The sequence below is a fragment of the Amyelois transitella genome, chromosome 22 (genome assembly GCF_032362555.1).
Source record: "Amyelois transitella isolate CPQ chromosome 22, ilAmyTran1.1, whole genome shotgun sequence".
NCBI classification, from domain to species: domain Eukaryota; kingdom Metazoa; phylum Arthropoda; class Insecta; order Lepidoptera; family Pyralidae; genus Amyelois; species Amyelois transitella.
Genome location: NC_083525.1, coordinates 8,937,337 through 8,960,379, shown reverse-complemented (window position 1 = coordinate 8,960,379; position 23,043 = coordinate 8,937,337). Strand labels below are relative to the sequence as shown.

The 23,043-nt window shown below is 37.6% G+C and overlaps 1 protein-coding gene across 5 annotated transcripts; it reads left to right on the top strand.

The window, feature by feature from the left end:
• Nucleotides 1-351: 351 nt before the first annotated feature.
• Nucleotides 352-22,653, top strand: LOC106140278 (uncharacterized). 5 transcript variants are annotated; one of them, XM_060950787.1, is made up of 11 exons: nt 352-703; nt 7,026-7,088; nt 7,980-8,143; nt 9,160-9,280; nt 9,787-9,908; nt 13,716-13,933; nt 14,727-14,859; nt 15,666-15,791; nt 17,284-17,455; nt 20,314-20,400; nt 20,712-22,653. In XM_060950787.1, exons 1-11 carry the CDS (start codon nt 509-511, stop codon nt 20,802-20,804), a joined length of 1,494 nt encoding a protein of 497 aa, XP_060806770.1. In that variant the 5' UTR covers nt 352-508; the 3' UTR covers nt 20,805-22,653. The 5 variants fall into 5 exon arrangements, with proteins under 5 accessions (XP_060806770.1, XP_060806769.1, XP_060806772.1 ...); XM_060950786.1 differs by having other exon boundaries at nt 353-703; nt 7,977-8,143; XM_060950789.1 differs by lacking the exon at nt 352-703 and adding an exon at nt 3,991-4,742.
• The last annotated feature ends 390 nt before the right edge of the window (nt 22,654-23,043 follow it).

Sequence of the window (23,043 nt, the reverse complement as noted above, 5' to 3'; positions counted from 1 at the left end):
CTAAGCCACTTTCAGCTGTATGGCTAAATAATTAAATTGAGATTGAAATATCGACAGGTTGCTAGCTTACAAATTAAAAAGTCCATCACTGAGTCGCCTTTTACGTCATCCATGGGAACGATATAGAGTGGTTCTATTCTTAAGTGCCGGAAACCATACGGCACTGGGAATTTACTGAAAAATTTACTTAATGACTCTCCTAATTTTTTCTTTACTCCAGGAACCAGACCATGGAACTTTTTTCACTTCTTGTAAAGGCATCTTGCCGAATTTTTTTAATTATGGTAACACAGGTGATAGTAACTGTCTGCCACTGTCACTGTTGATTGCTGTCACAGCTGACGTGCCGACGGGTGACATCAATCAAACGGCCACCGTACCTACGCTTTTCTGCGAGTTTTATTTTAGTTTTTTCCATCCACTTTGCGATTTATTTTGACTGTTTTGGTTTGTTCCAATGGTATATTTTTGCGAAGAATTTTCCCGGTTACCTATTTAGTTGTGAATAATGGGGAATCATCATAGTCACGCTCAGGAGAAGGGGACTTTAGCGAACACAAATAGTGGTAGTGGAGCGAGTACCCCTCGAGGGGGTTCTCAGCGGGGCTCTGGCTCTCGCTCGGGCTCCGGCGGGGACCTGCAAGGGTTGGAGAAACCCGACAAACCCCCTCCGTCGATGGTGCCCGTTGAGAAACTTGCCAAGGTAAGCATCGCCGCGGTAATAAGCAAGGTCGGCTTCATGGTTACTTGTCTGTTTCCTAGTCAACCGTTTGTTTTGGTCGCGGTCTCTGACTTAAGCTAGTCGATAAAAAAGGTCATGTATTATTCAGCCGAGTCTAGACATTTTAAATGAGCAGAATGTTCTGAATTTAAGATTAAAAGGTAGCATTTGTGAAATGTTATCATTTTTATAACGTCATATTATTGCGATGGAAACTTGATTGTTTGTATGAGATCACTCCACTTTACACAAGGATAAACACTCATGTTCTAAAAGATAACTGTTGGAAATGAATTCATATTCTCTTTTGTTCTTAAATGCTTTATGTGGCAAAGGAATTGACCATTTTATTCAATAAACTTATATTAAACTTAAGACCATAGATATGTAATCACTATTTAGTTGGTAATGCATTTCAATTTTAAGTAATGTAGATATATTGTGATTCCTGGTACTTTAGGACCACTCCAATTCTTACCCTTTAATGTTGTAAAATGCTACTAAGGGATAGGCTTATAAACTTAGGATTCTTCTTGTATCTCAATTCCATCATTAAGCTAAACAGCTTAATGTATGTAGGTTTTGTAATTGTGAGACTATTATATTTGCCTACCTTGTAAGGGAAAAAATTGTAATAACATGTACCTATGTTGTTGTTATAAAGTTGTGTGTGTGTTTTTGTAACTATTTTACAAACAAAAGCTTCTGAACAGATTCTCACTTCTACACTTTTCAGTAATATTTAAAGACATAAGAATAACATAAGTTGAAATTTATAGAGATTTAAGGCAGATGGAGTTGCAACAGCTTGTTTGTTCTATTTTATTTCTTGTGTGATTGTAATTTATCATCCAATTTTTGTTTTAGACTAGAAAATTACTGATTCATATTATTATCAATCTATGAAAAGCGCCATTGGAGTCTGAACTGCTTCTATTTTCTTGCTTCAGTGAAATTGAGATAAGATTCTTAAATTACTCATTCATAGCAGATAGCCTATTGTTAGTGTTGTGATATCTATGATCTGAATGTATAGTCCACTGCTCTAGGTAAACAGAAAAAAAAATGGTAAAAAAATTTGATAAATAATGTCAAAAAAAGTATGAGAAATGTGTTTTTCAACAAAAAGATAAAAAAAGATAGTATCAACAAAATTGGAAGCAAGATTCTTACATAACTATATCTTTAGCGTCTATATCACTTACTGAGTAGAAAGAGCCAACAGTCTTGATGGAATTGAGATTCATAGTGACAGATTCATGATATATTTCTTTTGTAATAAAACTTGCTATATCAAAATTCAAATTCAAAATTAACTATTATAAGCATTTTATATTGCTTGATAATTTTAGTTAGTTGTAACGTTAGTTTTACCATAACATTAGGTTTCGAAACATTGGTTGACGTCAAATAAAGAACTTTAAACGTATGTATAATAGTATGATTGGCGATTATCATACGTCAAAAAAAAATGCTAATCTGATCGACTTTTCATCAAGTGCCATTTCCATATATATTTTCGGTAAATTCGGGTAAACAATGATGTTTTCAGTAAATTTATTTTGCTGGTCACGGGACGCGTAGCGCTAATTGCCGCCACAAAATGGTGACGCAATGTTGCAGAATTGTTATCGGCGACTTCAAATCTTACTGCATATACTTTGTTCATTCATCCACATTCATGCAAGCACATATTAATGAGTATTATAAGAAGAAAAAAATTAAAAGAAAGAAATTATTTTATTGGAGTATAAAATACAAGTATGTATTTTAAAAAACTTATTCTAACTTAACTTAACTAAAGGCATCACATGGTCATGACGCTATTTTTCAGTAGAAACTTAAATAAAAATATCATAATGCTCTCTTCGTGCAATGAAATATTTAAATGACTTTATATATAAAAAAAAATTAGGAACTGATGGCTTAAAATACAGCAGAGTATGGTTAGTTGTCAAGTTGGGAATTAATTAAAAATGCCTTTAGATTTTGCTTAAATGTGTTAAATTATTTTTGTCTGTAAATGATACAGTCTAAATTAGATAATAACTTTAATATTAATGTTTGAAAGCAGAAAAGCTACTAGGTACCTACACAAATGAAATATTGCCCCAGAAATATCAATCTTTTACCGTATTATTAATCTGCAGGAAGGCCTCCTCCAATGCACTCCATTCACATCGGTATTGTGCTTTCCTTCACCAAAGCGGACCACCCCCCACAGCGTGGCACGCTTGACGCCGATTTTATCGCTCGAAAACTATCTTTCTTTCGCTTTTTATTATGACGTGAAACGGGACAGCGATAGTTTTTCGCGCGATGAAACGCCATGACGCGTGCCATGCTACCAGGACAGGCGTAGGAATTCGCGGACGACAGCAAGTTTTTAAATTGATAAGATAATCCATATCAGTAAGGCTTGTAATGCATTTATTATTGAAATCTGTGTACCTAACTTGATGGCACGTCAATTACTTGTACACAGTTTAATTGCAAATAATTGTTATTGGTACATTATCTTTTTCCTGCTGCTACAATCCTATGAATTTAAATTGTTTAGAATTTGTTTGAACACGCTATTAGAGCAATATGCCAATATCTTAAGCCTATGGCTTCAAATTTAGGTTCTTCTACTAAAAGCTGCTATTTAATATTTAATTTTATCTCCGGTCCGATTACCTTGTCTTGGATGTTTATCTTAAGGTATAAGTATTTATTATAAAAAAGTACATATTTATTGAGTTAGTATCTCGTAACACAAGTCTCCAACGTACTTCGACGCTAACTCAATTTGTGTAATTAGTCCTATTTTACACTTTATTTTATTAAAACCTAAGAAAATACTCTAAAGCCAACAGTCTTGAAAAGACTGAAAGGCCACATTCAACTTTATGGCTTAATGATGGATTTCAAATAAATACAGGTTGCTAAGCCATCGCCTACAACAAGAATCTCTTAGAATAGGAATTCTAAAGTGCCAAGAACCGCACGGCATAATAAGATAATGTCATTTGGTGTGATGTAAACACCAGCAGGACTAACTATCTGTTACGTTAGGTACCCCTCCATGCAAAGAATACCGTTACTAAACTTCTTTCTTATTCATACGTCTATATTAGATATATGCATCGCAGTTTAATATAATTGTTTATAAATATTTAATGTTAAAAGTTCGGCAAGCAAAATTAAAACTAATACATGTTCTTTATATAACCACCTTTACGGCTTACTTTTATCAGAAATCACAGATAAATGTTTCGATTCACATAATCTAAACATTTGTCCATCGCTCACTCTGTGATTGTTACGCGCAAATCTAAGTCAACTTATGAAATACTAGTATTAGATCGCGTGTAATTATAAAAAGTTATATTTTAATATTAAATTGAGAACTTTTAAAGCTATTGATACTGGAATAATAAAGCTAAAAATTGTATAATAACATTTTTGAAGTAGTAATAGTGAAGCAGTGGAAAACCCGTTAATTTTGATTCTTGATATTTGCAAATTTTTGACGTTCGTTTATTAATAACTAAGAAATTTATAATAATGGCGACCGCAATGCCGAAATGGAAAATACGAATGAGACACTTATTATTTAAAAAATAGTGCCCCAAAAACGATAACTGTGCCAGTGGGAAAATACCATATATCAGCCATCAAAGTTCAAATAAATGGAACAGAGAATAGATCAAATTTATGAACAATATGCACAGTTTACCTTGTAGGTAAAACTTGTTGAATGGGACATCTCCAATATAAAAAAAAAACGAATAACTTAAAGAATAAAATGATGTAATTGTGCCTACCAGCTGGCCGTTTTGTTGGGATTATTGCACCTACCGGCTGCGCCATTTTGTTGAGATTATCGTATCTACCGACTGGGCCAGCTTTTTGGAGTGATATGACGGGGACTCGGTTGAAGCGCTGGGTGCCCGCGCGGGCGTCACTGCATCTCTCTATCGTGGGCATACAAGTCAACAGCTTCAATAAGAGCACATCACCCAACTCTACATGCAAGGTCTGTTTGTCTTACCACAATTTTATGGAAACAGCAACTAGCTTATGCTTTTAATGTAAGTTTGATTGAAAGAAAGAAATGCTGGTTAATATTTGTAGTAGCATATTTCATGGATGTTTGAGGTTTCAGTTAAATTGATTGGTAGTCTTTTCGTTGATTTATTTCTTTTGGTAAAATATAAACTGGATCACACCTATCTTCTTGTGTGTTGACGACTAAGTTCACTATCAGCACTACCAAATAGGGTAAGTATATTTTTACATACATACATACATATGATCACGTCTATATCCCTTGCGGGGTAGACAGAGCCAACAGTCTTGAAAAGACTGAATGGCCACGTTCAGCTATTTGGCTTAATGATAGAACCGAGATTCAAATAGTGACAGGTTGCTAGCCCATCGCCTAAAAGAGGAATCCTAAGTTTATAAGCCTATCCCTTAGTCGCCTTTTACGACATCCATGGGAAAGAGATGGAGTGGTCCTATTCTTTTTTGTAATAGTGCCGGGAACCACACGGCAGTAAGTATATTTTTCTATTTCATAAATATGTACATGTAGCCAATGATAAAATTATTGATCTTATTAATAAAATCTAGGCCTACCTCTGAGTCTTACCTTTGTGTTGCGAAAGTCGTTCTGTGTAAAAGTAGTAACCTCGTCGAATCACTAAGGAAGTGTACCCCAACCGGGAACACACCCGTATGATGATGATATAAAACTCAAAAAAGTTAAAGGTCCACAGCTGACATCACCGATTTTGAAAATTCGGCGTGCCTATTTGTATAATCTTAAATATTTAATCAACTTCCGGACGTTTGATTCCGGTTCCGGTTTCCGATTTCCCGGATGGGAATCAATTGGAAAATTGGAAGTGGTTCCGTCTTTCCGAAGGGTTGTACGAGATATTCTTACTCGTAATCTTTGCCATGTGTGTTATGATTCTCACAATTAACTTTATCTTGTTTTATCACCGCGTGATCTGGGAAAATTATAAGTTTGCTCGGAGCTGTCACGAGGTGGCCGCGCGCCACGTGCTGGCCACCTCTCGGTGATGGATCGATTGTAATCACCCTCAGTCGATTGTATATTCTGTAAGCCAGTTTTGATTAAGCTGGGTAGGTGAGAGCGCAAAGTTTAGTGATATGTTTATAGTTTTAAAGAGACAAGATATTTTGTATTAAAAATAGACACAAAAGTTCTGAAAGAACAAATATTGTATCATTAATATCTATATTTTTATATCAGTTTTAATTGGGATTGCTGATGAAGTGTTGCCCTCGGTTCAAAAAAGTAAGTTGAATGCCTTGAATTTGAAAGTTTATTTTAAAATCATGTATTTGTGTAATCTCTCACAACTCATACAATGTGCGATAATCATTGTAAAAAAAAGAAAGTTAATCGAGATTCTTTGTTATACAGAGAATTGAAATTAATAAACATTCTGTTTGAAACACTACTAGTATTGTACTGATACCACTAACTTCAACAGAAATAAGCAACTCAGGTTGACATAAAAGGCATGGCATCAAGGCAGGCATGTGATATCGACATAATCTGTGTAATCTGATTCTCATATCTATTCTTATCTGACATTGATCACATTTGCGAGTAATCGGATATTTAGTTAGACTATCAATTGTTTGCAAACACAACTATCTCGCTAGTGCCAAATACTTATCTGCCAATAGAGGGTTGATTAACTTAGTTGTAAATAAAACATACGTACGTAACGGAAAAATTATGAGATTTTTTTCTTTCTTAACTCTCTCTTAATATGTTTTTGATCATAGGCTAGGTGTGTTATTTGTGAGGTACCCCCTTTTTTATGATAAATAACTTTTCACTCTCGTTGTTTTGTTTCCGCCGGGGTCGAAATCTAGTCCGCTGGTGACAGTGGTGGATTAAACTTGTGATCTCTGCCTTTCGATACCCCACACGGAGAAAATAAGGTGGAGGTCAAATGTCGAATTTTATAATTAAAAAACTAAAAATGTTAATTAAGTAGGTTAAATCGTGGTATAAACTGCACTTGATGAATACACATGTTCCTTTAGTCGTCTTTTACAACATACATGGGAAAGAGATATGGTAGTTCTGTTCTACCACGTGGTTACCAGCGCAAAGTCCCGACTGTTTTTAATTTTTGATAGTAAGTAAGAAAGTAATCAATAGTTTGTCAACGCGAATTGTAAAAAAATATCCGATATACACCTGAGCAAATATTTATAGAGATATTTACTGATAAATGCGTAAATGAATTGTTATCTTTTTTGTTCGCAGTTGCTCGTGCAGAGATCTCAAAAGGAAGATGGCGTCAATGGAGTCACTGAGAAGTCTTTCACAGTACGTATCCTTCTATTTAATTTACATATTCTAAGTTAAGTGTTGCTCGTTGTTTCAATTCTATAGGTACGCTGAGTGGTGATGCCGTTCGAAGTCGGCCAAGTGGCGTTTATATTTTCATACATACATACATATGATCACGTCTATATCCCTAGCGGGGTAGACAGAGCCACCAGTCTTGAAAAGATTGAAAGGCCATAAAATTGAGATTCAAATAGTGACATGTTGCTAGCCCATCTCCTAAAAGAGGAATCCCAAGTTTATAAGCCTATCCCTTAGTCGCCTTTTACGACATCCGTGGAAAAGAGATGGAGTGGTCCTATTCTTTTTGTAATGGTGCTGGGAACCACACGGCACTTTATATTTTCATAATCAAGAATTTAGAGAAAACGTTTCTAAATTCTACATGAGCTGTTATACTTTTATTTATTTTAGTTATAAACACTTTAAGTTTACAAAAAAAATATAAAAACTGAAATCCCCAAGGAACGTGCCAAATTGAACTGAACATATTTTTTGCCTAAGAGTATCCATCCTAAACTTACGAGATTGCATAGAGAGTGCATGTGGATGAAACGCACGAAGTGTGCAGAGATCATGGCAAGCAAGTGGAAATCACTGCCTACCCCTCCACCACTCTTATAAATTTGGGATTCTTCTTTAAGGCGATGGGCTAGCAACCTTTCATTATTTGAATCTCAATTCTATCATTAAGTCAAACAGCTGAACGTATCTTTTCAGTCTTTTCAAGACTGTCGGCCCTTTTTTTTATATTATTCGGAGTAGACAGTACTCCGCAAGGGATAAAGAAAAGGGATAAAGAGATTTATGTTTGTATGTACTCATTATTTTCATGATTGTAAAATTAATTTTAATCGTCTCCCCCAGAAGTACCTGTTCCCCATGTACCCCGAGCTGGCGAAGCAGTTCTACAAGTACATCCACCGGACGGGGAAGTGCAAGAACCAGCACATTCCGTTAGCCACCTTCAGGGTCCAGTGCGAGAGGATCCTGGCCATATTGGACGACTCCGTCATACTGGAGACTTACGTCAGGTAACATTGGCACTGTCACGAAGAAAACAGCTTTTTCCTGCAAGCGATTGGAAGACTTGAGTGCCGTGTGGTTCCCGGCACCACTACAAAAAAGAATAGGACCACTCCATCCATGGATGTCGTTAAAGGCGACTAAGGAATAGGCTTACAAACTTGGGATTCTTTTTTAGGCGATGGGTTAGCAACCTGTCACTATTTGAATCTCAATTCTATCATTAAGCCAAATAGCTGAACGTGGCCAATTCAGTCTTTTCAAGACTGTTGGCTCTGTCTACCCCGCAAGGGATATTGACGTGACCATATATATGTATGTATGTATGTCATTTAGATATTTCCTTTAGAGCTCTATCTATACAACAAAAAAGTTTCATTCAAATCCGTCCAGTAGTTCCGGAGATATGCGTGTACAAAGAAATTTATGTATGTATGAATGATTGGAAGACCACATCCAATTGCCACGATCTCTGCTTACTTTTAACGCTTCATCCACGTTCATCATTCTCGTCATGCATGCAGCTCGTCGCTGTAAGGAATATTCCTGCCTCTGTCTCCAGAAAGGTATGTTAGTCTACGTTTACCCCTTCCAAGGTTCCCATGAACTCACCTGGTTTATTTGCTTTTACAAAACTTCTATAGAGAAAACCTTTTAGACTCTTGATTCATTCCATCATATGATGACTTTTGTCAGGTAATAAGGGCATTGTCTCTAAGGGAGTCAAAGGAAATTCCTTGTTGAACAAGAACCAGCACATCTCACTGGCTATCTTCAGGGTTCAATGCCAGAGCTTCATAACCATGTTGGACAACTACGGTATAGTGAAGAGTTACCTCAGGTAATCAGAAAAATGACGTCTCTTTATGAACAGGTTGGCTGAGACTCCATCTTTATACTGGCGGCGATGCAGGAAACTTCTTTTGCTTTATACATACTTATCAATTTTTAAAAAAATTAATAATAGTATATGAGACTATGTTATCAGATAATTCAAGGCCCTAACAAACTGAATATCTTTCAGAATGTTCAGCTCGGACTCGGACGAGAACACGGTGACACCTGAAGATCTCAACAGCCTACTGTACACCAGCTACAAGCTGTCCATGGACCACTACCCTGAGGGCCCGCAAACCTGTCTCATGGTGAGTGAACGCCTTAACTCTTCCACCACCAGCCATGGCCAACCGTCTGGGTATACGAGGCAAATCACAGGAGTAAGCTGCTAGAGAGTTTGCTCTCACAGCTTTTATGTCTCCCTTCAAAATATCTTGATTGTCCCTTTAATTTTGTACCATTGACCCCCTAAATGACCAGTTTTTGGGAAATTGAACGACAGGCCATTTTTCATCTGGAACTATTCGTCCACTGGAATGTAGAAGTCCTTTCTTAGATCATTAGATTCTTTCTGTAGGAGAATGGTTTGAAAATGTCCTGTCGTGTAATCGCTCCAAAATTACCAATGCCAAAAGGGATGTCTTGATTTTTAGGTCAAACGATTGTAGGAGAACAATTACTAGATCAGATCTAAATACATATATAAAAGGAAGTGAATGACTGACTGACAAATCAAACGCACATCCCAAACCTTTATGTGGTCTAGTCTTTATATATATCGAGGGAGTGCTTCAATCAGTTAGTGGTTCCCCAGATCCACAAGACCCTGGGCGCGGTGGTGAGCGGCTGTTTCAACAACAAGGAGAGCCACAGCGTGGGCTTCGTGGTGCGCTGGCTCGAGGAAAACTGTCCCAGGCTCATATTCCCTGTTCATAGGTGAGATTACCGTTCACTTAAATGTTCACATACATACTACAGGGTGACATTTAAAACAACTGCATCCTTTTAAACATAGACTATACCCATGCTTCTGAGCCGTTTGAGCCTATTTTTATTTAAATTAAACGTCATTATTTTCACATTTAAAAAACCCTCAAAAACTACGTCACACGCTTTATTGAAGACCAATACAACAAAAAGAAATTAAAACTAAACATGTAAATAAATGTCTGAAAAATAAATTATTTTTCTAGTATCAAGATCAAGTAAAGTACAGAGTTGTCGAGATCGCTCAGCTGAATGAATTGTGTCGTTGACCTCTGAATCTTAAGCGTCGCTTTTCCGCCGGCGTGATATGACGTATTTAGAATCGTGGATATTGATACTTTTATTTTTTTCTTACTTTCTGAAATATGAACACTTAACAGTTAAATTTATGCAGTTGAATTAAATGTCACCCTGTATAATCACGTCAGAGCCAACTGTCTTGAAAAGACTAATAGGCCACGTTCAACTGTTTGGCTCGTTTTTGTCATTCATTGATATGATCATGTCTATGTCCCTTACGGGCTAGACAGAGCCAGCAGTCTTGAAAGATGACAGGCAACGTTCAGCTGTCAGGCTTATTGATAGAATTGAGATTCAAATAGTGCCAGGTTGCTAGTTTATCGCCTTAAAGAAGAATCTCAAGTTTATAAGCCTATTCCTTAGCCGCCTTATACGACATCCATGGAAATAAGATAGAGTGGTCCTATTATTTTTTTATATCAGTGTCGGGAACCGCACGGCACATTCATTCTTGACAACTATTATTATTCCACAATAATAATCTTTATAAAGCTAAGAGTGTGTTTGTTTGTATGTTTGAACGCGCTAATCTCAGGAACTATGTAGTTCGAATTGAAAAATTATTTTTGTGTTGAATAGACCATTTACTTTACCAACTATTAGGAGCGAAGAAATAATGGAAACTGTGAAAAAAACGGGGAAAGGATGAATATTTCCTTGAGGGCTTCCGTTGTGTGCGCTGCGAAAACGGTTCAAGATACCAAAAATATATGTATGAAAGAATTATTCCTCTTGTAATAATCTAAAAAAATGTCCGCGACATTATATGTCTATCTTTTAAGATAAACTCTATAACCGTTTTTATGGTAATAAAATTTGGTCGAAATTAATGCATTATTTGTTAAGAGATGCAATTAAAAAATAACCCAAAATAACTATTCCACGCGGACGGAGTAGCAGGCACAGCTAGTTGAGAGATAAATTTAAAGTCCAGACATTTTTAATTGTTTTCATTTTTAATTGTGTTACAATTCTTGACTGATTGTAAAATAGCCGTGACTTTTGTAATCTACCATGTAATTGATGACGTTTATCTACCTGCCATTATGAGATTAATTTATTGTTGAGTGCTTGCTAATCGATCAAACAAATCGTATTTTAGTGATAACAATTGACTTGCAAATATTAGGCGTGGTCACTAGCTGATAATACTCCTAAGGGGAAGTACTCAGTTATTAAAAACTGATCTTAAGATTCGAAAACGCCAGTTATAAGTAACGGTGCCGTGTGGTAACCGGGCAGTAATAAAAAAAAGAATACAACCACTTGGCTCGCTCTGATTGGATCAATGTTTAATCGTTGAATTCGTGCTATGCAAAAATTTAAATTCTGCGCACGTTACATCGATGTAATTTATAAAAATTGTAAAACTGTACCTACCATTTACCAACCTGGCTGGAGATTTTCTCCTTGAGGACGGCTGAGCCCAAATTATCGCTCCCGTTACACTTTTTATATATACTAGTACTAGCTTTCCGCCCGCGGCTTCGCCCACGTGTAATTCGGTTATATATAGCGTTTTTTAATGATCTCGACAGGGCTTTTTCTTCCACAGGCTGAAATCTTGTTACAACTGGAATTAAATATAGCCTGTGTTACTCAGGGATGATGTAGCTTTCTAATGGTGAATGTTTGAAATCGATTCAGTAGTTTCGGAGTTTATCGATTACATGTGTAAACAAACAAACATATAAAAAAATAGATTGTTCCTCTTTATAATATTAGTAGAAAGTTGTCATACAAAGTCTTTTTTTTTAAGGATGGGAAATCATCAAATGACCTCTCCCGCTCTGGGTGGAACGGAAGGGAGTGTCAGACTTTTACTGACTAAAACCCACCTCGTTCCTTCAGTTGCCCTTTGCGTTCCGGGGCCACGGTATCTCGTTAGAACTTTCCCGCAGCCCCGGCTCAGTTTATCCCGTTTCCCCCCCTTGGGGGTTGACGTTTCAAAAATCCCTTCTTAGTGCTCACTTATGTTACTAAAGGAACCTCTGTTCAAAATCTCAGACTCCTATACCGAGCGGTTTCGGCTGTGCGTTAATAAATCAGTCACCCAATCGCACCCCCTAAATCACGATTGGAGGGTAGTTTGAAAAAACTTATAATGTCAAACATATTTACTTGCCTATGTACGTGTTCATGCCAAGTTTCAAGTTTATAAACCCAAGGAATAAGATTTTTCATAGAAACGTTTTTACCCCTTTTCCCCCCCTTGGGGGTTGAATTTCCAAAAATCCTTTCTTAGTGCTCCCCTACATATCCCAAGGAACCTACATTCCAAATTTCAGCTGTCTACGACCAGTAGTTTCGACTGTGCGTTGTCTGTCAGTCAGTCACTCAGTAACGGAAGAGTTTTATATATATAGATTAAGTATTATAAATGGGAAAGTCTGTCTGTCAGTTCCGCTTTCCAGCTGAACCGATGGACCGATTCGAATGAAATTTGGTCTGCATATAGTTGAAAACTTGCGTTCTAACATACGAGTAGGATACTCTTTTCAAATATCAGCCCCAAGAATGTGGGTGGTGAAAGTTTTTAAAAATTTATCATAAATGCTATTTATTTATTTAAATTTTATTGTGCAAAATACAAATGTCTTCTTCCTCGTGGTTTAAGCTTGCATCCTCACCACTCTGGTGAGGGGTCCAGGGTATGCCTTTGACCATGGATCCTTGAATTGTCAGAGTCAGGGTTTTACACGAAGCGACTCCCGTCTGACCTCCGCAACCTTTGCAGGGGACCCCAACCCGCATTGGATCGATCATGCCACACATCCAGTTGCCTGAATGTACCTGTTTTACCTCACCGTAACAAAAACAAATGTTTAGCACGATAATTAACGGAGATGGTAGAAGCCAGTACCTACTGCATGCTTGTATCAAAAAATTCAAATTTCAAAATTTTTATTCATTATTATAGGATACTTTATATCGCTTAATAATTGTCAAAACGTATGGTTTAACTACATTGGTTGACGTCAAATAAATTACTTACAACTAAGTTTACCGCCCCTTCCGAGGCGTTAGTGTAGAAGAAGCGGTAACAAACTGCACTGCAGCATTTTCTTCAACAACGTCAACTTCACAATATCAATTAAACTTAGAATAGAATGTGGACGACAGAATACATTGTTCAGCAGATTAATATATTAATATGTCATATATATCCACGAACAGGTACCAACCACGAATAGTGCCGTGTGGTTTCCGGCACCAATACAAAAAAGAATAGGACCACTGCATCTCTTTCCCATGGATGTCGTAAAAGGCGACTAAGGGCTATCCCTTATAAACTTGGGATTCTTCTTTTAGGCGATGGGCCAGCAACCTGTCACTATTTGAATCTCAATTCTATCATTAAGCCAAATAGCTGAACGTGGCCATTCAGTCTTCAAGCCTATTGTCTCTGTCTACCCCGCATGGGATATGGACGTGACCATATGTATGTACGAACAGGTACTGCGTTCACACGCTGGCGACGCGGCACCGCTCGGTGGAGGAGGCGGCGCTGGCGGGCGCGGCGGGCGGCGGGGGCGCGGGGCTGGAGCTGGCGACGCCGGTGCTGGCGCGCTCGGCGTGGGCGCCCGCGTCGGCGCTGCTGCCGCTGTCGGCCGCCTGGCTGCTGGCCGGCGCCGCGCCGCCGCTCTACAGCCGCCCCAAGCAGCCGCCCGCAGGTCGCTATCAACTGCTAATTTATCACTTTTACTAATATACTAGCTACCTTGACACATGTAATCATAATCATGTTGTAGCGGCCGTTCAGCCTCCATGGACAAACGAGACTCTTTGACTTGACAAATTTAGATGACTAAAACCGACTGACAGACTGTGAAAAAAAGGACAATCGACATCGACACTAAGACGACAAGACGTATCTTGAACAGCCGAAATTCTTTTTTATTTTTTTCAGACACAGACACAAACAGAGAGACAACAGACCCTCGGCCCGTTCACATGTATTCCTTAAACACACATACATACAGATAGTTATGTCTGTATCCCTTGCGGGGTGGACAGAGCCAATAGTCTTGCAAGTACTGATAGGCCACGTTCAGCTTTTTGGCTTGATGATAGAATGGGGATTCAAATAGTGACAGGTTGCTAGCCCAACGTTTCAAAGAAGAATCCCAAGTTTATATGCCAATTTGGTATCCTAAAAAGCGGTTAATTTTCATTGAAACTGCTACAAATTACAGTCACAAGATTACAAAATCATTAAAACGCATGTACGTGTACACATAGAATAGAATAAAATAGGTTTATTTCCAAAATTTTATACAAGTTATCACTTATTGACGTCACATCACTTAAATCTAATTATAACTACCACCGCTTCCAAAGCGCGTGTGTAGAAAAAGCGGCGGAATAAACTACACTGCGGCGCACACTAAACAGCTGTTCCACATAGTTCTCCGAATGAATGAACGAATGATTTGAATGATGAATGATATATTGTGAGGTGCGCAGGCGGCGGGCTGGCGAGCGCGGCGTGGCTGGCGCGGCTGGTGTGCGCGGTGCCGGTGCACTGGGTGCCGCTCTACAGCTCCGCCGAGCACGGGCTGGGCGCCAACCGGTTCCTGCACCACACGCTGGGCTACAGGTACTTAATATACATACATATGGTCACGTCTATATCCCTTGAGGGGTGGACAGAGCCAACAGTCTTGAAAAGACTGAATGGCCACGTTCAGATATTTGGCTTGATGATAAAATTGAGATTCAAATAGTGACAGGTTGCTAGCCCATCGCCTAAAAAAGAATACCAAGTTTGTAAGCCTATCCCTTTAGTGGCCTTGTATGACATCCATGAGAAAGATGGAGTGGTCCTATTCTTTTTTGTATTGGTGCCGGGAACCACACGGCTCACTACTCTATACCTATATGTACGTGATTTTTCCAGGCAGCATGATGTAAATTAGTAAGTTAGCGTTGAATATATATAAAATAGACGATCTACCTAAAGGATGGAGAAAATTCGGCTAAATATATATGGAGATGAGTGGAAGGCGATGGGGGGCGGCCTATGTCAATGGACAACCTAACCAACAACTGGCTGCTGATGAATGAAGAACACACACTTCACTTCAGTTTATTTTGTGTAATTAAGTTTGAGTCACTTTAGAATAGAACCACTATATATATTTAACCATGGATGTCGTTAAAGGCGACTAAGGGATAGGCTTATAAACTTGGGATTCTTCTTGTAGGCGATGGGCTAGCAAACTTTTACTTTTTGAATCTCAATTCCACCATGAAGCCATACAGCTGAACGTGGCCTTACGGTCTTTTCAAGACTATTGGCCCTGTCTACCCCCAAGGAATAGGTGACTCAGGTTTTTACACGAAGCGACTCCAATCTGATCTCCGCAACCTTTGGAACGGCACCTAAATATAATCTCTTTCCAGAGGTCCCACGATGGTGATTCTGTCCGCGGGTCCGTTGGTGGTGGTGGTGGCGGCCCCCCAGGAATGGCGGGAGACCCACCAGTACTGGGGGGGGCCGGAGTGCGCGCTCATACAGTTGGCTCCTACGTAAGTGTGTTGTGCCATCCAGTTCATACTATCCAAAATTCAAATTCAAAATTCAAATTCAAAATTCAAATTCAAAATTCAAAATTTTTATTCATTATTATAGGATACTACCTATATATCGCTTAATAATTGTCATATGGTTTAACAACATCCCAATCATAACTAGGTATTATTATATATATATTCATAGCAAGTGAAAGAGTTTGTATATACATACATACATACATAAAATCACGCCTCTTTCCCGGAGGGGTAGGCAGAGACTACCTCTTTCCACTTGCCACGATCCCTGCATACTTCCTTTGCTTCATCCACATTCATAACTCTCTTCATGCAAGCTCGGCGGTTTCGGGTACTTTTGACCTGACCCTTTACCAGGACGTCCTTAATTTGATCAAGATATGTTTGTATATCTAGGATCAAAGTTTACATCAGATGGCAAGTGTGATAGTGATATTGAAAGGAGAGTGAACGCGGGGAACATGGTGAATGGAGCTTTGCATGCCTTTATGAGCAGTCAGAAACTATCCAAAAAAAAGGCTCGACTGGCTGTGCACAGGGGCGTGTTGGTCCCGACATTAATGTATGGGAGTGAAAGTTGGGTATGGCAAAAGAAGCACGAAAGCAGAATAAATGCAGTGGAAATGAGAGCGTAAGGAGTATGATGATCTCTTCATGCAAGCTCGTATTGCATGAAGAGACTTATGAATGTGGATATAATGAATGAAATATGCAGGGACCGTGGCAAGTGGAAAGACGTAGTCTCTGCCTACCCCTCCGGGAAAAAAGCGTGATATATATGTAAATCGAAGACTAACGCACATTGTCTACATAAAAAACATGGATATATATAAAAGTAATGGTTTAAATAGGATAGGTGCCGCGTGGTTCCCGGCACCATTACAAAAATAATACGACCACTCCATCTCTTTCCCACGGATGTCGTAAAAGGCAACTAAGGGATAGGGTTATAAACTTGAGATTCCTCTTTTAGGCGATGGGCTAGCAACCTGTCACTATTTGAATCTCAATTCTATCACTAAGCCAGACAGCTGAGCTTGGCCTATCAGTCTTCTCAAGACTGGTGGCTCTGGTAGACAGAGCCAGGGATATAGACGTGATCATATGTATATATGTATTAGTAGGACGTATGTGAATACGGTTACAATAGGTTCAGTCGTGTCTACCTCGCTAGGAATATAGACACGATCATGGACTAATATATTCCTATTTAAATACATACATACATATGTATGTTTTTAAATAGGCATATTATATTAGACCTCGAGGCAGGTCACCCATGAGGTGGACAGATCAAATAAAATCAGCCCTAGGTGACCCTCTCTGTGAATGCTCCAGAAAGGCAGCGATGCGCGACGAGTGGCGAAGGATTGTAAAGCGAGCCACTAACCCTTCTGTACACGACCACTCTGACAAGAGTGTAACGCATAAGAAGAAGATATTAGTACATATGTGAACACGGTTACAACAGGTTCAGCGTGGTGGAGCGCGGCGCCAAGATGCTGTACCTGAACAGCAGCATCCGCGGGTACCCGCGCGGGCTGCGCGCCGGCCGCGAGCCGCGCGCGCCGCAGCTGGCGCTGGCCGAGGGCTTCGACGCGCTCAGCTTCCGCGGCGCGCCCTACCAGCTCAGGGAGGTCGAGGTGAGTCCGAAAACGTGTATCGATGAAACAAATATTTTGTTTTTTTCGACTAAATTTGAGAATATAATTTTTAGTACTTTAGACTAGAAACACTCAATGTCTTTGTCTTTGTTTATATTTTTTTATAAACTTGAGATTCCTCTTGCAATGGCCCGAGCTAGCAACATGTCACTATTTGGATCTCAATTCCATCATGAAGCCATACAGCTTAACGTCGCATTTCAATCTTCTACAATAACTTTTGTAAAAAAAGAAAACCGCCTCCAATCAATATTCTCCTTTTTTGATGATGATTAAACTTTTAAAACATTCTCCTTAGTGTAACAAACACTTTCCTCAAAGCCACATCAAAATCGGTTCAGCGAAACGCGAGATAATCACGGACAAACATACATAAAGGGCAAAATGATACTGGTTATCACTTCTTTTTTTTGGAGACGTTTAAAAATATGATTTCATCGAAAAGTGTTTCTATAAAATAATGTAAGTACCCACTGTAAGGTGTAAGGAATTTAATTGTATGTAAAGAAAACCATCAGTATTTCAAACACTTTATTACAAAAGAATACCTGAAACCGCCGAGAACCCGAACCTTCATTTTCTTCTATTTTTTTTTTCTCTTTTACTTGACAGCCCTTCGTGAGAGTTACTGTCTCTCAGACCCTATTTCTCTTCCCAAAGCGAAATGTCAATTCAAAGCCAAGTGCCGTGCTCTCCAACGATTCAATAGTTTTCTAAAATACGCAACAACTTCATGTCTGGTGGATCTCTTTAACAAGAAGAACAATATGAGCGGCAACATTCTGCACCGCGTATACATTCCCACGTACATGAACGATCTGTAGCTAGCAATACTATCGTTTATGATCAAGTGCTTTGAGTAATAGTGCATGTACAACGCCCAGTTGACGACCAAACTTGTGTCGCATAATATAGCTACGCCCACCAAACTTACAATTTGCCCGACACTAGGACGCCTTATAGAACTAATCGCCACAGTAAAAGCTACATTAATGTACAAAACTAAATTGAAAATCAATAAAATACCAATATTTAAACCTGTTAAAAAATTATCGACAACAACGTCGTCCATCACTAAATTAAAACTTTGCAGTTTACTCGTGATCAAATAAACTATTTTACACAGAGCAAATGTTCCAATTATAAACGCGGTCGCTTTTATTTTCTCATTCGGAACTCTGATATGTACGAATACTAATTTGAAATGCGCTATCAGCACAGAGCACAGAGAACAACAGACGTGTAAAGTGAAGTATTCCAGAAAAAAACGGTCACTGTTCGCGTGGTACGGTATCTCTCCGGGCATGAAACCTACGCTCCCGTGAATCGTGTGGACGATGCCGACGCATATTTGACACATGCCTACGTAGTGTTGTAACGATCGCCATCTTGGAGATATACACCAAATTAACAATAAAAATAGGAATCCGAAACATTGTATAATAGTGAGCGTGTTGGTAACAGCGAACTCTTTGACGAGAGTACTGCGTATGATTTTTTGGATTGTGCTGGCTAGCATGCTTTAAACACTTATGCCAGTTGACTGGAAGAGATTCCATTAAGGCTTTTGTGATATTATTTTCTTGATAACCTCCTTTTTGCAAAACAACAACTTTCGTAAAGTAATATGCTCTCAACGGCTCCCAGTAATCTTTTGTCGTTAGTCCGACAGACAACAACACGGATTAGCGACCGCAGACACTCAGGATCTATGTGTAGAAGGTTTCTTATATGAATATCATATATCGTAAGAAAATGTGTGAGACAATATCTTAAAGCCACAACCAAAGTTTTTATATTTATTTACGCCCTGATTGTAAATCAGTTTCACTTGACATTTAATTTCTTGATGGATTTCTAGAAAGCTCTCGACTTGTCACCTTTTCCATTCTATACACTAAAATATACACCAGTCATCTTCTTTCGATCCCCAAAGTACTTCGACGAATTCAGCTGTACTATTCTTCTTATATATTTTTTTAAATAATTAAATCTTGTATGCTGCGACGTTATCTTACCGCTTGAATGTTTTATGTATTATCTGTTAAGATCCATTGCAACTTATACATTAATTTATACTTCGTCAGAGTCCCAGTATCGCACGTCACTTAAAAAATCACTCATGAAGTAACTTAAGTAATAATTTTACCAATGTTAGAATTCCTTTTTCATATTTTTGTAATGTTTAACTTTTCACTTGTAATTTAATTTAAATATTATTTAATGTACACATGGTTGTAAATTGTAGCTGTATAATGTGAAACAATATTATAGTGTCCGTTTAACTGCAACTTGTATTGTTTATACTGAAACAAAAATAAAATAAAATCTTAATTCAAGTCACATAAAATAACTGTAACTTTTTAATCGTGTATGTTTCAACTGCCCGCGTCACGTTGTTTTTGTTGCAATTCAATTAATTAATGTCGATTTGAGTTTAGTGTTACAATCGTGATTTATTTAAATTATAATGATCGCTAAACAATTGATAAGTAATAATTAACTATACACTCAGGTCATGGCCAACCACAACAATGTTTTTAGGATGAAAAGTCCATAGTTTTCAAAAAAATTGGTTATAAATAACTATTATAGATAACCGCCAAGAAGAAAGAAACAGTTCAAAATATAATTCTTGAAGCTATTCAATTCTAATAGAATGTATTTTTTTTATATGACATATTTTGGAAATTATTTTGTCCCTGTGTACTTTATTTTAAAAATTTGAATTGAGTTTAAAAAGTCATTACATTCCAACTTTCAATTTGAAAAGAATTTTGTAACTAGAATTCCATGCAGAATCTAATCATTTTTTTTTTACTAATTTGTGATTACAGGTGTGGGGCTGTGGAGACGAGGCGTCGCGTGAAACTCAAATAGAAATTAAGAAGTGGCAAGTGAAGGAGGCTGAGAGACAGAGGCAGGTCAGTGAAGCCTTCATACTTCTCCGTTCAGTTCATATGGTCACGGCTATATCCTTTTTGGGGTAGACAGAGCCTTAGATATGTTTGATCAAAAACAGTTGAGCCGTTTAAAAGTTGTGGGAGTTGAAAGTGGTGAAGGAAGACCAAATGGCGGGGAATATATTCGAGTGAAAGCGCGCCGTTAGCGAATATTTATGCTTTAATTGAGAGTGTTCTTATCTAAACCTCCAGTGCAAAGAAAGAGATGTGTTATGAAGTAAAATTTGAGTCAGGATTGCCTTTTTTTAATTTAAAATTTTATTCTTTTCCAGGTGAAGTTATCAGCGTCTGATTGGCTGGAGCACCCCGATCGGTACCTACTAGAGTTAGCGGGCAGACCTCAATACAACAACTCCGCTAGCTGATCCCTGCCGTAGTTACATATTAGACTAGCGGCCGGCCACGGCTTCCCCCGTGGTACATACATAGCATATAACACCCGCAGATAATGTACCTTTTTAATGGTGAAAGAATTTTCATAATCGGTTCAGTATTTCCGAAGATTAGCCCTAACAAATAAACGATGTTACAAACTTTAACTATTTTTAATAAAAATATAGCTTTTGAGTGTACCTGGCGCCCTCTAGTGATGCAACTTATAAACGCTACGGCTTATTATAAAGAATAAATAACGTTTTAGACGATTTGAACATCTGTATCGTCGAACATTACTAGCCTATGACCGTGGCTCTGTCCGCGTTAAATTAGGGCTCTTATTGGTACCACTTATAAAGTTATCAAAGTCCTTCGGAAGCAAAGTTTGGAGCAAAAGTTAGTTAATTTTTTTAATTGCATAGGTACATATAAGAAGGAAGATAAAGTTAGCAAGTGGAAATATGTAGTCTTTGCCTACCCCTCCGGGAGGGAACATAATTATATGCATACATATAAACACGTCTTCATCCCTTAGGTTGACAGAGTCTCAGAGGTTGAATAGACACGTCGTTTACCATTGTTAGAACAACATTATGTACTTACATACATACAATCACGTTTACCCCTTACGAGGTAGTCAGAGCCAACAGTCTCAAAACTCTAGAAGGCCACGTTCAGCTGTATGTATTATGTACTTAAAAATATTAAATTGTAAATAGATCTGCGACGCTACATATCATTTAGGTTTTATTTTTGGTCAGATTAAGTTAGTCTATGTATTGTAATCAAAAGCGAATAAGCTGACGGCAACACGCCATTTTGTTTACATTTTTCATAATTAAGTAATTTATGTAAAAAAAGTTCAGTTTTATTGCTCATAAACCTCATAATTTTATTTGTGCTGTAAAATTAAAGAAAGCCATACATCTCGAGTCACTATTATAAAAACTAGTTGGTGATAAAAGACATTTTATACCAATTTTATTAATAAATGGGTATAATATTTATATTTTAGTGTCTTATTTGGCTTACGTAGGTATGTACTTAGCGAAAATTATAACAGTTATATGTATTTTTATATGTAAAAGTAATTGAAAAGGCTATTTTTACTTAATATTGCGATTATAAAATTGAAACTTAATAAAACGCCGTAAAAATTATTTATCTATGGGGTTACAATTTGTACGGAAAATTACCCCGAAAATACCTATAAAAATCCAAAGATAAATGTAAGAGCTTGGGAGTATGATTAATACAAAGAACTCATTATGAACCCAATGTGAGGTTAACGCAAATTTCAGACTGAAACACTAAAGATTTCTGTACCCCGTCTCATTTTAATTAGCGGCTATCTCTTTTTAATTACACTAATCAGAAAGTTAGCAAACTTTATTTTACACTTTTTTTTAAATTAAAAAGGAAAAATGTTTACTTGAAAAAATTATTTAATTTCTTTGGTATTTTTTTGATTGAGTTGGTATTCCATTTTTTAAAACTGCTTGCTGTTTAAGTGTTTAAGATCTTTTTGGTCTATGAACCAGTCCATTAATTCGAAAATCAAATATTTTTTTAATTTTTAGGTTTAATTTTAAGGTAGATTTTTGGTACATCCACACATGCCCGACGGAACATCCATCCTTTCTAATATATATATGAGGGCGGTCTGTAAGCCGGCGGCAAACCGCATGTGTAAATGCGCCATTAAGAGGATGTAATTTTTTTGCTTTGAAGCTTTTACACGAGCGAACTGGCTTGTAGAATATAGGTGCTAATGTAATGTATAAGGACAGCTTACTCTTGTATAATAATGTTATATAATAAAAATAATTATTTTCATAACTTCTCTTGTTTAATTTCTTGTAAAATTTACAGCTCTAAATTTTTTGAAATAAAAATAGATTTATTTTAAAGTATCGCTTATTGATGTAATAATGATTATGATATAATTATATCTACTACTACCGCTTTCAAAGCGCAGAACAAGCCACACTGCAGCATTTTCACCAGAGGTCAATTTACAAATGTAATGCAGTGATCCGTGGCAAGTGAAAATACCTATACCTAATAAACTAGGTATAAGTACATAAACATCTGGGTAAGGCAGACGTGATCTAAAGGGTCCTCAGTAAAGACCGGTTAATACATATAATCACGTCTATATCCCTTACGGGGTAGACAGAGGCAACAGTATTTAAAAGACTGAAAAGCCACGTTCAGCTATATAGCTTA